The sequence below is a fragment of the Xenopus laevis genome, chromosome 8L, assembly GCF_017654675.1.
Source record: "Xenopus laevis strain J_2021 chromosome 8L, Xenopus_laevis_v10.1, whole genome shotgun sequence".
Taxonomy (NCBI): domain Eukaryota; kingdom Metazoa; phylum Chordata; class Amphibia; order Anura; family Pipidae; genus Xenopus; species Xenopus laevis.
The window spans coordinates 55,230,307-55,248,346 of NC_054385.1; the positions used below are offsets into that span (position 1 = coordinate 55,230,307).

The 18,040-nt window shown below is 37.5% G+C and overlaps 1 protein-coding gene across 1 annotated transcript; it reads right to left on the reverse strand.

Moving 5' to 3' along the window:
- Window positions 1–1,969: 1,969 nt before the first annotated feature.
- On the reverse strand, window positions 1,970–13,532 carry XB5889122.L (uncharacterized XB5889122 L homeolog; the record flags this gene model as incomplete). Its single annotated transcript, XM_018230780.2, has 8 exons — window positions 1,970–2,407; window positions 4,145–4,322; window positions 5,162–5,250; window positions 7,220–7,301; window positions 8,422–8,472; window positions 8,598–8,792; window positions 9,789–9,894; window positions 13,397–13,532. Coding segments are annotated over 8 exons (951 nt in total), but the record flags the coding sequence as incomplete, so codon positions are not given.
- Window positions 13,533–18,040: the final 4,508 nt, after the last annotated feature.

Below are 18,040 nucleotides of genomic sequence, written 5' to 3' on the forward strand. Positions count from 1 at the left end.
TCGCGCCACACGTATATAATCGCAGTGATGCCCTGCGTTGACGCTGCCGAGGGTGTGCTGTGTCATGAGAGGATAAAGTGCTTGTAACAAGGAATAGTTTGTTGTGTACAGCAACAATTTTGTTTCTGCTTGCTCTGCGTTTACCCTTGTTGGAGAAATAAAGACTGATTTTTATGTGGTGGATGGTTTGCCATTGGCAGCCATGTTGCTCCCACTAGAGTTTCACTTCACAAACACAATGTGTGCATGTTCCTGGGGGTACACAGCAATACTCACAACTTTAAAACCCTTTTGATGTTAAGCCAGAAGTACAAGACATATTTTCACGCCTTAAAACAACTTCTCTAAATTTGAGTTTTTTTTTTTCACAAACGAGGGCACCTAAAGACTGGAGTATTAGTAGTTATCAGACTGTTAGGGCTTATTTATCAACACTGGGCACATTTGCCTATGGGCAGTTACCTATAGCAACCAAGCAGTGATTAGCTTTTTACAGCCAGCTGCAACTAGAATAATGAATGCAGCAATCTGATTGGTTGCCGTGGGTTACTGCCCATGGACAAATTTGCCCAGTGTTGATAATGACCCCCAAGCTATCAGACCATTTATTTAATGCACACAGTCAAACTATCAGACTCTCCTTTTTCCATGCATTCCATTTCTACCGCTAGTGCCATCAATTTGACTTCCTCATAAGTCAGTCCACTTAGTTTGGTAAAATCCAAAAAAGTCTGAAGGTTCGGAATAAATTCACACTCCTTGTCCGGCTTACACTTGTATCCCTTCAAGTCCAAATGGCAGTATCTAAAAACAAAGCCAGCGCCAAAGGCACATGGACAAACAAGAAAAAATAGGGTAACATTGTTTGGTAAATAACCACCCCCCCCAGTATGGTGCTTTATGGAGCTTACTAAATACACCACATGTGTGTTAGACCCCTTCCACTTACAACGCACCATCAGAGAAAGGAAAAATGGGATTGGTTTTCCTTAATATAATCCTGTTTTTTTGCAGGTAGGTACTCTCTCTTTTACAGCTTGCAAATAAAAAATTGTCCCGGAACACAGCTTCCCCTCTGGTACTGGCTGTGTAGTGATACGCAGCAGCAAAAGTGCAAAACGATTTTTAAAATACACTCACATGGTATCCATAATTGAAAACATATTTTTGTGGACATTTCATTCAAGCTCCCCTTTTGTCATGTACCCCGACCACACGCTTGATTTTCAAATGTGAACCGCTCTACATCGTCTTGTGTTACTCAGTGGGGCTCCCTCCTGTGACCACAGGGTCACAGGAGAGCGTCCCAACAACGAACATGAGGAAAAGATGCTGTATGGCGGTTCACATTTGTATGCTGTAACGCAGACTATTCCCAAGTCGAAGTACACAAAAAATAGTTTGAAATTGGAATTTTTTTCATCGAAAATTCACCTTGACCTTTGATAAATCTGCCCCTTAGTTTCGTGCAATTTCACTGTAAAAAATTACTGTAACACTGCGCCAAATTGCAAATATTGAACCTCTTCATGTGCCAATTTCTGGTACCCATAACAACAGCAAAACATGTGCATTCTACCACTAGTGCTCTGAAGTTGACCCCCACGTGAGTCAGTTTACTTAGTTTGGTGCAATTTCACTGTTGAAATATTAGCGACTTGCAATATTTGACGCAGTGTTACGGATGTTCCGCATAATTGCTCTGAAATGCACATACATTGCAGTCAATGCCCTCCTCCAAAGTCATAAATGAAGAGATTACATAAAAGTAAACTCAACAGATAACCATGCAACACACCACTCTGAACTCAGAAAACTATCCATGTACAAACAATAACTCAAAAACCAAAATACCTTAGTTTAAAAAGCAAATATTTATGTGGCACTGTATCAGAATTCTTAACCAAATCTACATAGACAAACTTTACTACAGAAGACATAAGTCAATCTCAAATACTACCATGTCATCATCATTTAAAATTGTTTTTTTTTTATTAATCATAAAGCAAAAATAACAACATTTATTTGGCACAATTCTTCAGTTATCCATATTATGAATATAGATATAGCATAAAGATCAGCAATGAGACTGATGGGCAAAAAGGTTATATTTTTAAAGTTAGACACTGTAATTGTTATATTAATGTGTTTAGTCCGTGATAGATATCACAGTAATCAAAGCTGCATAGTATATATATTCATTATGTATAATCTTTTGTTTTAATTCGAGAAAGATATGCCTACATACATACTTTTCCATGGAAACAGTATTTTATTTACCAGTTAATAATTATCAATATCTGTAATCATTTCTAATCTGAGGACGTGCAAACATGTATGGTGTATCGGTCCATTGAGAAGCAGAAGCTTGTCTGTAGTCAGCTTGTGGTACAGATGTTGACACTTTCTGCAAAATTAATGAAGAGACTGAGTCAGCTCTGCAATGTGACAGTAAGATATAATTAACTCACAAAGATAACAAAAGAATGCAGATTATTCTACCAAATGTGAACTAGATGGACACAGTTTTGTGCAACCTGTGAAATTCAGATTGTAAAATATAGTAATATGACAAAACAAACATATTGTAGCCCAATGCTGATTCTAGCTGCCATTCAACGCTTGCAATAAGGATTCTCTCACAAGTGTACCTCAATGTGTTGGAGATTAAAAGTGTCTCTGCTTGTCTCAGTAGAGATCCTGGGCAGAGGGCAAGCACAACATGGTCTCACTACTCAGTCACACATTAGTGTAGGGATCCCAAAGCTATTGTTCAGGATCCAAAACTATGTCCCCATGCTGTTAAGGGTTGGCCACCATGTTCCCCCTGAATACAGTAAAATGTCCTACTAAAATAGAAAGTAGTCATTAAAGGGGTTGTTCACTTTCCAATATCTTTTTTCAGTTGATTTCAGTTCACCAGAAATAAAGATTGTTTCAGTTACTTTCTATTTTCTATTTATGACCATTTTTATAATATTGAAGCGTAAAATGTAATTCTTCACCTTCTTATGTCTTTCTAAAGTACCTCTGCGAGGGGAGGAGGGGATCACTGACTCTGTAAACTGTTCTAAAAGATACATTAGTTGATACATTTCTTATCTTTGGTCCTGCTGAGCAGAACCTAAAGGCAGAGTTTCATTAAAGGCAACTGTTACAATGGAAACAATAGTTGCTAATATTTCATAGATGCTGCAGAGAAAGGTATGAACTAATGTAGGAAATTGTAACAGTTCAGAATCTGCTGCAGCACTCAATTCAAGGCACAGAGCGCAGAGGCCTGCAGCTATTGCACAATACTCCAAGCAATGGACAAAGGGCAAAATAAAAAGTCCTTTTTACTGTTCTCAACATGGAAGCAATAAACAGGACTTTTACTGAAAATATATTCTGCATATTCTTTTTTTTCTACTATAAAGCACTATACAAAATGGTTATCTCTAAAAATAAGCTAAAAGTTTGTTTAGCACATGCTCTATTCATTGAAGTCATTGGAACACGGTAGTTTAAAACAAGGCATTGGTCCTTAAAAATATTTATCTTACTTAATTTGGGTCCCCTGAGCGCAAAGTAAAGAAACACTGTGATAGTGTATAATGTTCCTGGGTTGGGCAGTAAATGATTATAAAGGCATGAAGCCATGAACGATAGTTTATACCAATCCCTCATTTTTTGTAATAATGTTAATATATTTATACAGATGAAATTATGCATTGGCAATTATTTCCCCTTTTTTCCTGTGCAAACTGCAATATTCATATAATTTCTAGCAACTGGGCAGTCACAAATGTTGTTTAGACTGAGTACTGGCTTATAGATGGTTTATCAATGGGTAAGGCGTTAAATATAAGTATTGATTGTACTCGCAGTTAAAGGAGCAGTTCAGTGTAAAAATAAAAACTGGGTAAATAGATAGTATCAGTGGCGTAACTACCGGGGGTGCAGGGCCAGGATCCGCACCCCCTCATAGAGTGTACCTGTATGGCACTATGCTGTGAGCTGAAGTTCTAGGTACCCCTAATAAAGGCACTCACTGACCAACGTTTTGTAAATCTAGTTGATCCTACCAACAACACTGGTAACACCACACTTGTTATTTATAACACTATGAAGCAATAGAATGCATAGAAATACATTAACATACAGGAAAAAGCGATGCCCTATGATTTTGTTGGTAGTTGGGTCTCTGATTTGTAATATAATCTTCATCAGGTAGTGGCATGTCAGGGTACCCCAGCTGGGCTTTTGGTTGGAAATGCCCTGTGTGTGGCATTGTATTTACTGGGCCTTCAGACATTGTTTGGCTAGTGCTTGGAACATATCTAAGAAAAAAGAATAAACATATTAGTACGTAATATATGTAGTTGCTCACAGAAATTAAACAGTTTTGGGTACTGGGTAATTTGGGTACTGTAAAACTTTACAGTGTGTGAATCAGGTTTCCTCATTTGAGCAATCACAGCTAATTCAACAAATGTAAATAAAAGCCTGGAGACTTGGACGCCTATATATCAAAACTCAATTCGGAGTTTTTTAAAATTCAAATTTTCTTTGAAAACTTACCAAATTCAGATGTGTGCTTATTTATGAAAAAAAACTTGAATATAAAAAATGTTATCAAATAAAAAATCAACAAAAACTTGAATGCTGTGCAACTGAAAAAAAATTGAACAAATCAAATTGAAAAAAACAAAAGAAAACATTTGCCTAGGACTATTCCCATTGACTTCTACATGAACTTGGTAGCTTTTAGATGCTGAATTTTTAAATTCATGCTTTTCAAGTTTTTGGGCTTCATAATTCTCTAAAATTAGCATTTTTGAAACTCAAATTCCAATTTGTGAGGTTTAGTGGTACAAATTTTAATTTGAACGTTGATAAATCAGCCCCTTGTTCTTCACTAGGAGCCTTATTAATGTCATTGTATTGAACATTATAAGAACATTTTAAAGTTATTGTAAACTATACAAAATTACTATTTTAGTGCCCTTCCCTTCTCCATAGCCTGATTCAGAATTGCACAATGTGCACTGTACGTAGTGAAGTTATTGTATTCCACAGCATACTACTCCTACTCCATCGCTGTCTTCTAAGCAACTTTCCAGTCATCATCTTCATACTTCAGAATCAGATTACAAATTCATGTATGTCATGTACTTACTGAAACCCTCTACCTCCATTGTGTAGTGGCTCTTCTGTACTCATTGCTGGTCTCATGCGTTGTGGTGGCATTGGTGCACTATTTCGCATCTTTTTTAAAATAAGAGAAAACCGGTTACTTTGTGATTCTTGATCCAGATCACTTTTTTTGTGATTTTCAAGCTTCAATCATTTCAAGTCACAAAGACCTCCCTGCCAAGTCAAAAATACTTACTAATGCTACTATAGCTATCTACAGATTTTGATACCACTGATTATTCCCTCCTCCAGTTTCACTGTTCTCTTGACCTTTAAGACAATTCCCACTCCTAGCTTTCTATCTATCTTCAGAACTAGACTGTCAGTGTTTCCTGTATCTTTATTTTCCTTATCTCTTTTTCTAAGGAAATATCAAAGTCCATGTTACTTATGGCATTTTGATTACTAATACAATGCATGTTGCAGAAGTGGGTGCTGGGGCAATATGGATTGGAGGCTTAGTGTGCATAACAGAATGCAATTCTAATTCTCTTAAGCAAGTTGGGCGTAAATGTGGAGCAGCTGTCCTGCCACAATCCACCTTTCCAGCAAAAACAAATAAAGTGTTAAAGTTGCATAGTAAGTAGTTATGTTAACTTTTAATTTGATATAGATATTACAATTCGGAATAGGGTTGGACTAGGAGCAGATCTGCTCCCTGTCTCAAGATTTTTTTGTGTGGTGCTGATTGACTGATTGAAAGGCAACATACCTGTCATTTCCTCTTGTTTGCTGAAAACTGGCAAATCAAGAGCTAAAGTATTTTTTAACATCTTTATTATTTCTTGCACCTGCAAGATTAGTAATAGGTATACAGCGGGGGGGGGGGGGGGTTTGGTTAGGGCAGAGGCCTAAAAGGTTTTTGGCTGGGGCAGTGTGGTCCACAACATTAGGAGAGTAATCTCCTAATCAGGCAGTGATTTGAATGAAAGACTTGAAGGAGAGGGCCTAAATACTAACAGTAATAGAAGTGTAAAAACATTTGTAGCCTCAAAAAGCTATAGTTTCCTCCAAGTTGGAAAGAAGCAGAAGAGGAAGACAAGTAATTAAAAAAAAAAAAAAATTAGGACCCGTTGAAGGGTATATCAACATAGGACATAGGATTCTATAACATAGATAAGAGCTCATGCAACTGGACTTATGTAGAAGAGTTGAATAAACTCTTCCATTCCATGGATTTTTTACACAGAGATTCCTGATTCCACAGAAACTTTTTTTTCCCCAACACTCCTTAAGCTAACAATGTAAAATAGATCATAGATAAATCAGCCTAATTGAATTAGGGGGGAGATGGTCCCTGCAGCACAGGCAGATTCTCGTGGTTTTCTTTCAGTTTGTGTTATCAGGTATATCTGTGAAAAATACAGATGCATTTATTCTGGATGTCAAAAGTTATATAAGTCCAACTGAATGTGCTCATGTAAAAAAGGGCACTGTATAAAATGTTTTAACTTTTTTTGAAGCAATCCCTATCTACTCTATTGCACTTTGCCTGGTCTGAGGTGGCGAAGGAAGTCTGGCGTAAAAGGTAGCGTTCAGAATAATTTGCACGTCAGTGAATTTGCGTAGTTACGTCCGTTGCGCAAATTCGCCAGGCGTAAGGGTGCGAAGTAACACTAGCGAATTTACACCAGCGTCCGTTAGTGAATCAGCGAAATAACGAAAATGCGCTCCGCTGGCGCATTCACGCTAGCGTTAGGCGCTTCGTCGTTTAGTGAATTTGCCCCTAGGTTCCAGACCTACTTCAGCCAGCTGCCCAATTTCCACCAACAGCACTGCAAAATGCTGTAGAATCAAGGTGACCATAGTTACAATGAAGCCCCATAAGTGGCACATGGTCATAAATGAGACTTTTAATATTTTAAAAACCTAAAACCATTATAATATGTGCTAATTACAAAATTCCATTACCATACACTGCAAAGTGGCAGATGATTGCATTTAGCAGATCCACTGACAACACAAACCCCTGAAAAAGCACACTGATCTAATCACTTAATGTTGCCATTAAAGTATTATTAGTTGGGTCCTGCCCTTTTACCTGATCTGTATATATCGGGTTTTCATTCGAGACATAGCCTTGGTTCTGGAAGTAATTTGTTGATTGCCTTTCTATCTGTTGCCTAGACAGAATACAAAAACATGGTTTACAATTAAAAAAATAGGATTTAAGGTATCCCAAAAATTGAATAGTTGCTTGTATGAATAAATTAAATAAAGAATATTATATTACCCACCAATATAAAGGCCATAAATTCCAAATAAACAATATTTCACCAGCAACACTGACTCAGTGATATAAACCCATAAATGTTCACGTGAGCAAAAATATGTAGGCCTAACATGACCTGTAATAAAACTGAGAACATAGCTGGTCTGTTACTGCATTAAATCCTGAAAATAAGAAAACACTTAGGGGCACATTTACTAAGGGTCAATTATAGCGAGGGTTAATTAACCCGAATATCGAAGTCGAAGGATTTACCGCATTTAGTTAGATCGAACGATCGAAGCAAAAATCATTCGATCGAACGATTATATCCTTCGAATTGCTAGGAAAGCAGAAATTTCTAGGAAAGCTTATGGGGAAGGTCCCCATAGGCTAACATTGGTGCTCGGGGGTTTTAGGTGGCAAAGTAGGTAGTGGAAGTTTTTTTTAAAGAGACAGTACTTCGACTATCGAATGGTCGAATAGTCGAACGATTTTTAGTTCGAATCGTTCGATTTGAAGTCAAAGTAGCCAATTCAATGGTCGAAGTAGCCAAAAAAAAAACCTTCGAAATCGAAGTTTATTTCATTCTAATCCTTCACTCGAGCTAAGTAAATGTGCCCCATAAAGTTTTATGGAGATATTTTCATGGTGGCTAAACATAATACAGCAAGTGTAGGTGGATGGTTCTACACCAAGAAGCAACACTGGACACTTAGCTGTGAGGCCTAGATGCTATTTAACCAATTAGAACAAGAAAAGACTAATTCAACCCAAAACATATGACCCCGTGCATCTTTGAATACACCTTTAAAAGGTTCTTCAGGGGAATTTCTGGGATATAACCCAGAATATATACCAGACTTGGATGTATTGATACCAACCTGTTTTTAGCAGAGGTGAAATAAACAACATACTGTACACTGGGAGACAGTGACTAGAGGACTTTATTGAGTGCAGTGGTTTAGCATGACATGTGGCTGAAGCTATTCTTTGTGTGACTGACTTGACTGGAGGCATAGGATGACACTTACCGTTGATTCCCAGTCTGTTGGTGATCTGAAGTCAAACGTTCTTTTTGTTGCCTAAAAAGGAAAAAAAGTGTTGCCAATTTTTCTAATCCTTTAAATCTTTTGCTTGAAAAGGTTGTGGATTTCAGGCAGTACGTTTGATACCTGTCTGTATTCCCCCCCCCCCACGATAAACTTACTGTGAACTCTTTGAAGTTTTCCTGCTTGCGCTAGTTTTGCAGTGATAAATGAGCTGTGCTATGACTGCGATTACAGCAGCCAAGGCCACACCTGGCAGTACTGTTACGAAGATCAGGTCCCGTGTAGTCCAGAGCTGGTCACATTTTGCACCCATGTACCAGTAATCACCTTTAGGACCTTTATAGTAAGGACAACTGGAAAACATATTAGCATTAACTGATTGAAAGGCAACATTTGCTCTGGCAAGTAAGAGATCAAGTAGCCAGAGCTATTTTTTAACATCTTTATTATTTGTATATAAATAGCCTTTAAATCAGGGGTCGTCAACCTTTTTTGGACCGGGGACCGGGGTCGGTGGGGTTAGCAGGATCGGCAGCAAATTTGGACGCGCCTCGGTGCACTTGATTTTTGCGCAATGGGCTCAGTGGCCCAGTGCGGGAGTATCCGCGGCCCGGAGGTTGGGGACCCCTGCTTTAAATGAAATTACAGACATGAAAGACCCAAGTCATCAACATGTTTTAATTTAGACATATGGGACATGAATTGTTTTGACTGCTGTGATACCATGATTTAAAGTACAAGAAATGATTTTGAAGTCTAAACCTGACATATAGAATTATAGAGAATGAGGGCTTTCTCAGGCCAAGAAAACTTAAGCCTACAACCAAGACTAATGCTGTATTTTATATACTGAATTTACTGTACAAGCCCAGAGGTCCAGCAGCCCTGTAACAGTAATGATCCAGTCCTTCAAAGTAACACTACACATGCTCAGTATGGGCTGCTAAACTTAGGGGTTGTTGGAAGTCATCAAATCATTGGCAGACGGTAAGGTTAAATCTCTCAAAGGAGCTAATACTACTGACCTGCTCTATACTTAATTTAAATGCAGAATATACTGATTTCTATGCTTCTGAGTAATGTGAATTTTAAATACTAGTCAGTTTTGTATAGTGAATTGTAATCTGTATATGCTGTATACAGGGAATAGGTAATGTAAGTGACAGCAGCTCAGTGCTTATGTCTGAAAGTAGAAAGAAGATGAGGAGCTACTGGAGGCAAAGTCAGAGGCACAGATTTCACTGCTAAAGAGTTGTGTTGGCCTTGGGTTGGGATAGAAACACAAAACAATAGGGGTAACATTTTAGCAGAAACATGCTCCATTTCAGTAATGCAAGATTTTGACATACCTGCATTGTGGTTTTAAGTTTACACAAACGCATTCTATATCACTTGGGCAGAAATTTCCTATGTCTCCACGGCAGGGTTCGAAGTCTGTGGTTTGCTCACAGGTAGCTGCAGATATAGAAATACTTACATTTAATATTTACTGTGTCATTTAAAGCAGGCTAATCAAAGGGGCACATTTACGAAGGGTCGAAGTGAATTCGAAGTGAATTTTCAAATTCAAAAACTTAGAATTTCGAAGTAATTTTTGAGTACTTCGACCATCGAATAGGCCAAATTCGACTTCGATTCGAATTGGAAAAACTTTGACTATTCGATCATTTGAAAATCGAAGTACTGTCTCTTTAAAAAACTTTGACACTTGGCCACCTTAAACCTGCCGAATTGCTATGTTAGCCTATGGTGACCTCCTAGAGACTATAGCCAACATTTGAATGCATATGGCCATATTCGATCAAAAAAAACTTCGACTTCGAATATCGTACTACTGCAATTCGATGGTTTTTTCACTTCGAAATTCGACTCTTAGTAAATGTGCCCCATAGTCACAATGGAAAGGGTGGGACTTGTGAGTTGGAAGATAACTTTAAAAATCCTTGTTTGAACAAACTCAACAATAAGATGGCATATTATGTGCTAAAATTTTATGTATAAATAAAGTTTTTAAGATTACCCATACTATATACTCTGTAAATTTATTTTTATTATAACAGCAACAGACTAAACACCCTTTAAACACAAACCTTTCATGTTTAAACTGGTTTATGTACAATATATAGTTACGTTTAGCAAAAGAGACCCTGGCAATGATCACATCTATTTCTATATTTGTTACTTGTGTATATTTATATGGTTTTGTTAGTACAGGTATAGGACCTGTTCTCCAGAATGCTTGGGACCTGGCGTTTCCAGATAACTGATTTTTCTGTAATTTGGATCTTGATACCTTAAGTCTAAAGAAAATCATGAAAACATTAAACAATAGGTTGGTTCTTCTTCCAATAAGGCTTCATTATATATTAGTTTGGATCAAGTACAAGGTATTGTTTTATTATTACAGAGAAAAAGGAAATCATTTTTAAAAATTTGGATTATTTGATCATAATGGAGTTTATGGGAGACAGCCTTTCCGTAATTCGGAGCTTTCTGGAAGCTGGGTTTCCGGATTACGGATCCCATACCTGTAGTACACAGTACCACTGTATCTTAAACTGTTGTTATTGATATAGAACCCATGAAACAATTTTAGAGCAAAAGAAAAATAAAATGGAAATTGTAAAAATGCTTGCAACCAAAGCTAATACAAAGTGCAGGCCTGTATAGTTTGTTATCCATGGTAGGAAAGCTATTGGATGAGGTAATAAGTAGTGATGGGTGACATTTTTTGCTAGTTTACTCTGTGAAAAACACACTCATTGACTTGATTTTGCAAATTTTCACTTTTTGTAAAAAGAAATTCAGCAAAATGGGACAGATTGTCCATCACTAGAAAATATACCGAAAGGGATAAGATACTGTATACTGGGCAGTGAAATTGTGGAATGCCCTTCCGTGTGATGGCAAATTAATGCCTTGGACGACAAGCAGAATATCCAATTTTATAGACTTTCATATTAACTATGTAACATCTGATGCCACTGACCCTAGACGCTTTTTTGGTAGCTGTTTTTCTGCTGTGCTAACTGTTGTGAAAATGCCATCTGTAGATTGGAACTGAAGCCCCAGCTTTTGTTTGCTGGCACTTGTGAAATATGGCATTGAAATATGGGACTTTTCAAGGTTACTGTTTCTGCCTAAAATACCTTGGTATTATATATATATATATGTGGGGTGGGGCACATAATCAGCATTGTGTTTCTTTATACTTCTTCTGTCTTACCTTTTGCACTACTCTAATAATCTGTTCAGAAGTACATAGGATTGTGAAACAGTATAGCCAGGCCTATCAGCTAGAGAATATGAGTCACAAGAGGTCACTACATTCAATAAAAAGCCCATAAAACTATACTTTGACATGGGACTTTCACAGGGAGATATAAAATAAATATCAAATCAAGAAGGCAATCTGAAGGAACTCTAGATCTTAAGATCCCAATCGCCTTATTATGCTTATCCAAGAAAACATCCAAGCCACACTTCAAGGCATTAATAGAATCTGCCATGACAACATCACCCAGCAGGGAACTCCAGAAACTCACTGTCCTCACACTGTCCCCATCTACGCTTCTTCAAATGAAAGATCCTTTACTCTGGTCTAAAAGGGTGGCCTCTGGTGCGTTGAGCTTTTCTATGGGGGGAAAAAAAGATCCTCCACTATCTGTTTATAATGTCCTCTAATGTACTTGTAAAGAATAATCATGTCCCCTCACAAGTGCCTTTTCTCCAATGTAAACAAACCCCACTTTCCTCATAGTTCAATACTTCCATTACTTTTACTAGTTTAGTTGAACATCTTTGCACTCTCTCCAGCTCATACATATTTATCAAATGTTGATGGCTAAAACTGTACTGCATACTCAAAGTGAGGCCTTACCAGGGGCCTATAAAGAGATAAAAATATGTTTTCATCCCTTGAGTTAATGGCCTTTTTTTGCAAGACACTACTTTTATTTCCGCTAGTAGCCACTGAATGACACTGCACAGAATTACACAGCTTGTTATCCACAAAATTCCCTAGATCCTCGTCAATTAAGGATACCCTAGTACACTGTCATTTAGGCAGTTATTTACTAAAACTCAAATTAATCTATTTTTTTAAACAAAGTTGACCAAACTCCCATCTAAGAAATTAACTCATTTATCAATAATTCTTTATGAAAAAGTTTGAGCAAAAAAAAGTTGTGAAAACTCAACTTTATGGAATCGTTGCTGCAAAAGCTCGACTTTGTCAGATTATTGGGCGAAAAACAATGACAATGTCAAGAAATAACTTCAGGAACATCTGCCACGGATTTCTACATGACCTTGACAGGTTTAAGATGGAGTATTTTTGGATTTTTAACAGCTTTGGGGTATAATACATCTCTAAACATTTGAGTTTTTTTTCCTTTGAAAAATTCAAGTTTTCCCCTTTAAAAACTTGACCAGAAAAATTCAAGGCTTAATAAATGAGCCCCTTAGTGTATAACTCGCATTTATAGAACTTATAGTTCTGCACAATTTAGCATCATTAGAAAAATAGAGACATCAATATGAAATAAATCCAGATATTTTTTGCACAATAATTAGAACAAAAATACAGGTTGATTTTCTATAAAAATGTCTCGCTCTCCCAAAAGTCTCCCATAGACACGCAGAAACATTTCTAATACAAGTGTAGTGCTATAAATCTTAATGGAGTAAATACTGTCCTACTCATGGTAAGTATAACCAACAAATGACTTACAAGTATCTGTGGAAGGCAAAAGAAGAATCAGTTATTTTAGAATATATAGTCTGTATGAGTAAAGTGAGAGTGAATTTTGAAGAATAAATCTAACAGCAGCATATCACAGCAAATATATACAGTTAGTTCTGTAGAGCAGCTTATTTAGATGAGCAAGAGTAATTCGACTTGTGCCTAACTATCAATTGATGGATGTATATTAGGATAGTGAAGAACATTGCTCACGTTCTGAGGCTGTCACCACCACCAGCAGGTATAAAGATGAAGAAAGCACGAAAAAGGTCCCGGAGTGCATTTTGATGTTGCAGGTTAAACAAGAAGGGTTACTCTTCAGTGTCTTATGTGTTGTAACTGAGTAGAGTTATATCCTTTTTACTGTTGCATTTCCTGAATTACTTATTAACCTCAGTTGATAACATCAGGGTTTCTCCCTGCACTTTTATTATAATTGCTTTAATTGCACAATACCAATCTTTAAACTCTTAAATATTCTTGATTTCTGGTGTTTACAGAGCATCTAGAGTAGTGGTTCCCAAACTGAAGGACTGGCTCCTCTGGGGGGGCTTTGAGCTGTGGTGGTACACCAGTGTACCAGTTAATGAGAGATATGGTTAGAATGCCTGTGTTCTCACCTGAAGGCCCAGCTTGAAGGTCAGTTAGGTTGAGATGTGGGGTGAATACTTACTTGCTGTCCTAAAGATTCATGGAACTATGACTAAATGCCTGATACACAGCTTTTCTTGTATTTGTACCTTGTCCTATGTTCTGGCCAAAGGATGGTCTTCGAGGGCGGCTGGAACTGAAAACCTCTTAAAATCGACTATCATGAATACAGTGCTGATAAACACAGGCAGCACTGTATTTATAAGGGGATTGCAGATCTTTGCACAAAGACCAGAGCTACGTGCAGTAAATATGGTGACTTGTGCCTGTGTTTTTCACACACCCTGCTCCGGCATAAGTAAACAAGCCCTATAATGCTTAATTTTTCAATGATTTTCTTTTTATTGTAATAATTAGACAGCACCATGTATTTGATGGTATCTATTTAGCATAAGTCATCGTGTTAGTGGTCTTAAGGCAGGTTGCATCAAATTATGGAAATGTTTTTTATTGGGAAATCCCCCAGTTCCATTTATTCCTTATTATCCCATATGTATAAAGTGTATATATCTAGCAGCTGTAAATCACCAGGTGAATCATAGAGCCACTTAAGGAGGAAAGTGCGAGCTGGAAGTCCAATAGGTTATTTTTACACAGTGTTGCTTTACATGTTATAAGGATTTCCTGGAAAACTTCAGTCTATATGAATCATTATTACGGTAGCTCATTTGCAAAATTTTGTAAATTTTTTCGAACGTTTCTGAAAATTTTAGTTTTACTTTCCCTGACAAAACTGTGCATTGAAATATGAAACCTATTTAGATTAATATCATAAAGGTATTACAGCCACATTCATAGTATTCCTGGTTCACATATACAGATCTAGCAGACTTTATTGTTTCCCTGTTTGTGTTATCTATTATATAGCTGTGCAATGTGACCCATAGCACAGACCACCTTCTTGGCCTCTCAGTTCTGTGTTGAGTGTTCTGTTTCCCATTTGAATTTAGTGTTGATTTCTCATGGAATTCTCTGCATCCTTGTCCACAAGAGCTATTTATTGAGTTTATGTTGTTTAAAGGTTTCCTTACCATCATCTGTAGGTCTACAGTCCAGAGACAATATATTTAGCAGTCTCTTTGGCAAATTTTGGGTGGGAAAAAATGGTAAAACTATAGGGGATATTTACTAAAATACAATTTTATCTCATATTTTATTAAAAAAAATACGGCCAAACTGACTTAACCAGGAACTCAAAAGGTCCGAGGTGGCAAATTCTCAGATTTGGGCCTTTTGTAGCATTGGGGTAGAATAAATCATGAAAATTTTGAGTTTTATTTTTCTTCTAAAAATTTGAGTTTTCTAGTAAAAAAAAAAATAGACATTTTTTCCAGATTTTGACACTCAAATTTTAATAAATAACACCCTATATGTTAGTGAGTTATTACAGACAGCTAGGGGCACATTTACTAAGGGTTGAATATTGAGGGTTAATAAACCCTCAAATTCAACCCTCGAAATAAAATCTTTCGAATTCGAATATTGAATTCGAAGGATTTTGCGCAAATCGAAGTAAAAATCGTTCGATCCAAAGATCGATTCGAAGGATTTTAATCGATCGATCTAAGGATTTTTCTTTGATCAAAAAAAGCTTAGAAAAGTGATGGGGAAGGTCTCCATAGGCTAACATTGGTGCTCGGTAGGTTTAAAGTGCCGAAGTATGTAGTCGAAGTTTTTTAAAGAGACAGTACTTCGACTATCAAATGGTCGAAAAGTCAAACGATTTTTACTATTAATCGTTCGAATCAAAGTCGAAGTCGAAGGTCGTAGTAGCCTATTCGATGGTTGAAGTACCCAAAAAAACCTTCGAAATTCAAAGTTTTTTTCATTCGAATCCATCACTCGCAGTGGCGTAACTACCGGGGGAGCAGTGGGTGCGATTGGGCCAGGGCCCGCACCCCCTCAGGGCCCTCCCGGCAGCTAATGCACCGCCATTCCCGGCCGTTTCCGGGTGTACGGAGGGGGGCTCTAGTTACGTCACTGATCACTCGAGCTTAGTAACTGTGCCCCCTAGTGTGATTTACGAGTCGGGCTGTTTTGACTAGTCTCACATCGTATGTCGTAGAAAAGTGCAAATCTTTCCACATTGCACAAGACTCTAAAGTATAAAATATTTACAGCTTGAAACAGACTTAAAATATTTTATGTTATAGTCTTTTGCAAGATGGAAGGATTTGCATGTTACTTCTATTTCATTTAAAATGGGTTTCCCCTATTTATTTCTCTGCCCTGTTTTTCCCTTTTTAAAGAAAGAGGAGGCTTATACCTGTATGCCTCTGAGGAAGCCATTTGTTGGCAAAAACACATTACATTAGGCAGTATTGCTGTTAATGAAGTGCAAGTACAAATAGTTGTATCTGTGGCTTGTGAACTAATAAGGTTGCAAGTTTGTGGTGGCACTTTGTGATATGTGCAATTTGGAACACTGCCTGGTTAAAGAGGTTATGTGGCACTGTGCCTGGCCAGGTCCGTCAGTTGCCCCAGGCAACCCAGGTGGCCGGTGACGCGCGTGCGTAATCGAGGACGCGCGTGCGTAATCATGCGTAATCGAGGACGCGCGTGCGTGATCGTGCGTAACCGAGGACGCGCGTGCGTGATTGTGCGTAACCGTGCGCAACCGAGGGCGCGCGTGCGTGGTCGTGCGCAAAGCATTTCGACTTGACAGAGCGCATCCAGTCTTCAATGTGGAAACACTTGCCGGACTAGTTCCGGGCGGCCCTGATGTAGCAAGACTGAGATATGTATTTCCCTCTATGTTTCACTAAATGCTTGTGTCCCCTAGGGTCAATTACACAAAATGTTAGGAGCAGTTCTGTGCACTGTGCAACAATGGAGGGAAAATACCTACATATAACCCAACATGCACAGGAGTCAATGTTCTCAGCTGAAACAATAATTAAAGGATTAAGAGAAACGAATTAGCCCACAATGGGTCAAGTGGTTTAGGGGATACTATAACCTATAACACTTGTCAACATGTACATTTAATTCTCTGTGGTCTGCTTGTTCGCAATATGAAAACTTGATTTCCTCTTTCCCTATTTGAATTTTTCACTTGGGCGTGTTTTATCTTTTCTGATTAATAAAGTTGTGTTGTTATGGGTTAATGAGTTGTGAATTGATTCCTAAATGGGGGTTTCTCTCCCTTCTTTTTGGGGAGATTTCTTCTGGTTTTTCGTTAAAGTGAAAAGACCTGCAGTTTTCCTATGAATACATGATGTTTGCAGCACTCTATTATGTGTGACAGGCTGGGATAGTATTTGGGTGTCCCTTTGGGTGGGACATTCAAGATAGGGAGCAGCAGTGAGATTTACTGCTTATCTTCAACAGGAATAAAATAGTTGGATTCCTTGTGCCATACTTGGTGCATGGCGGAAAGTTATATTTGTCATGTGCAAGTGCTCTGTGGATGGCTCCTAAAGGGTACAATTTTGCCTGTGTCATTGAACCCTACTATTCATTACATTTATTTTCCCTTTATATTTGTTCAATGCTAAATGTATATGTTTCTGAGGGAATTACCAAATGAGCAACAGTTTTAAGCTTGTCTGTACTAGCATTATTACTATATACATATTTATAAAGCACCAACATATTTCCCAGTGCTGTGCTGTGAATTTGTGTAGACACTGAACATACAGCTTAACATACACAAACTAAAAAGACTAAAAAAACAAAAAGACTATTGTATTATCATTCAGGAAGGGCATTGGTATGTTCAGGTTTTAATTTAGAAGGAAAACTCAATGCTGACAAATATTATAAAGTCATACTATACACAATCACCCTTTAGATTGTGAGCTGTTGTGCACAGGTCCTTGCAATTTTATTTTTATTTTGTAACCCTAGAACCCTATAAATTATCCTAAAGTAATGTGTAGCTTGCTGTCACTATGTATCTTAATACATTATAATACATATTTCCCTGTACTGTCTTGTGTTGCTTAAAAAGCATTTGAAAATATTTATAGGCCCAGACATACTCTTAGGACTGAAACATGAAAAAATATTTTTCTTGAAGGTGTCCTACTATAACTCATTCACCATATTTTCTAGCCATAGTATTGTCTTTTCATTATTTTACTTTATTTTAGTTTCAAGAAATGTTATATTTTTCAGGCCTTTCTCCCTAGGGCTTAAGCACCTTTTGAAATTAATTTTCATTTATGCATCCCTATGCTTTAAACTGGACAGAGTAAGAACCGG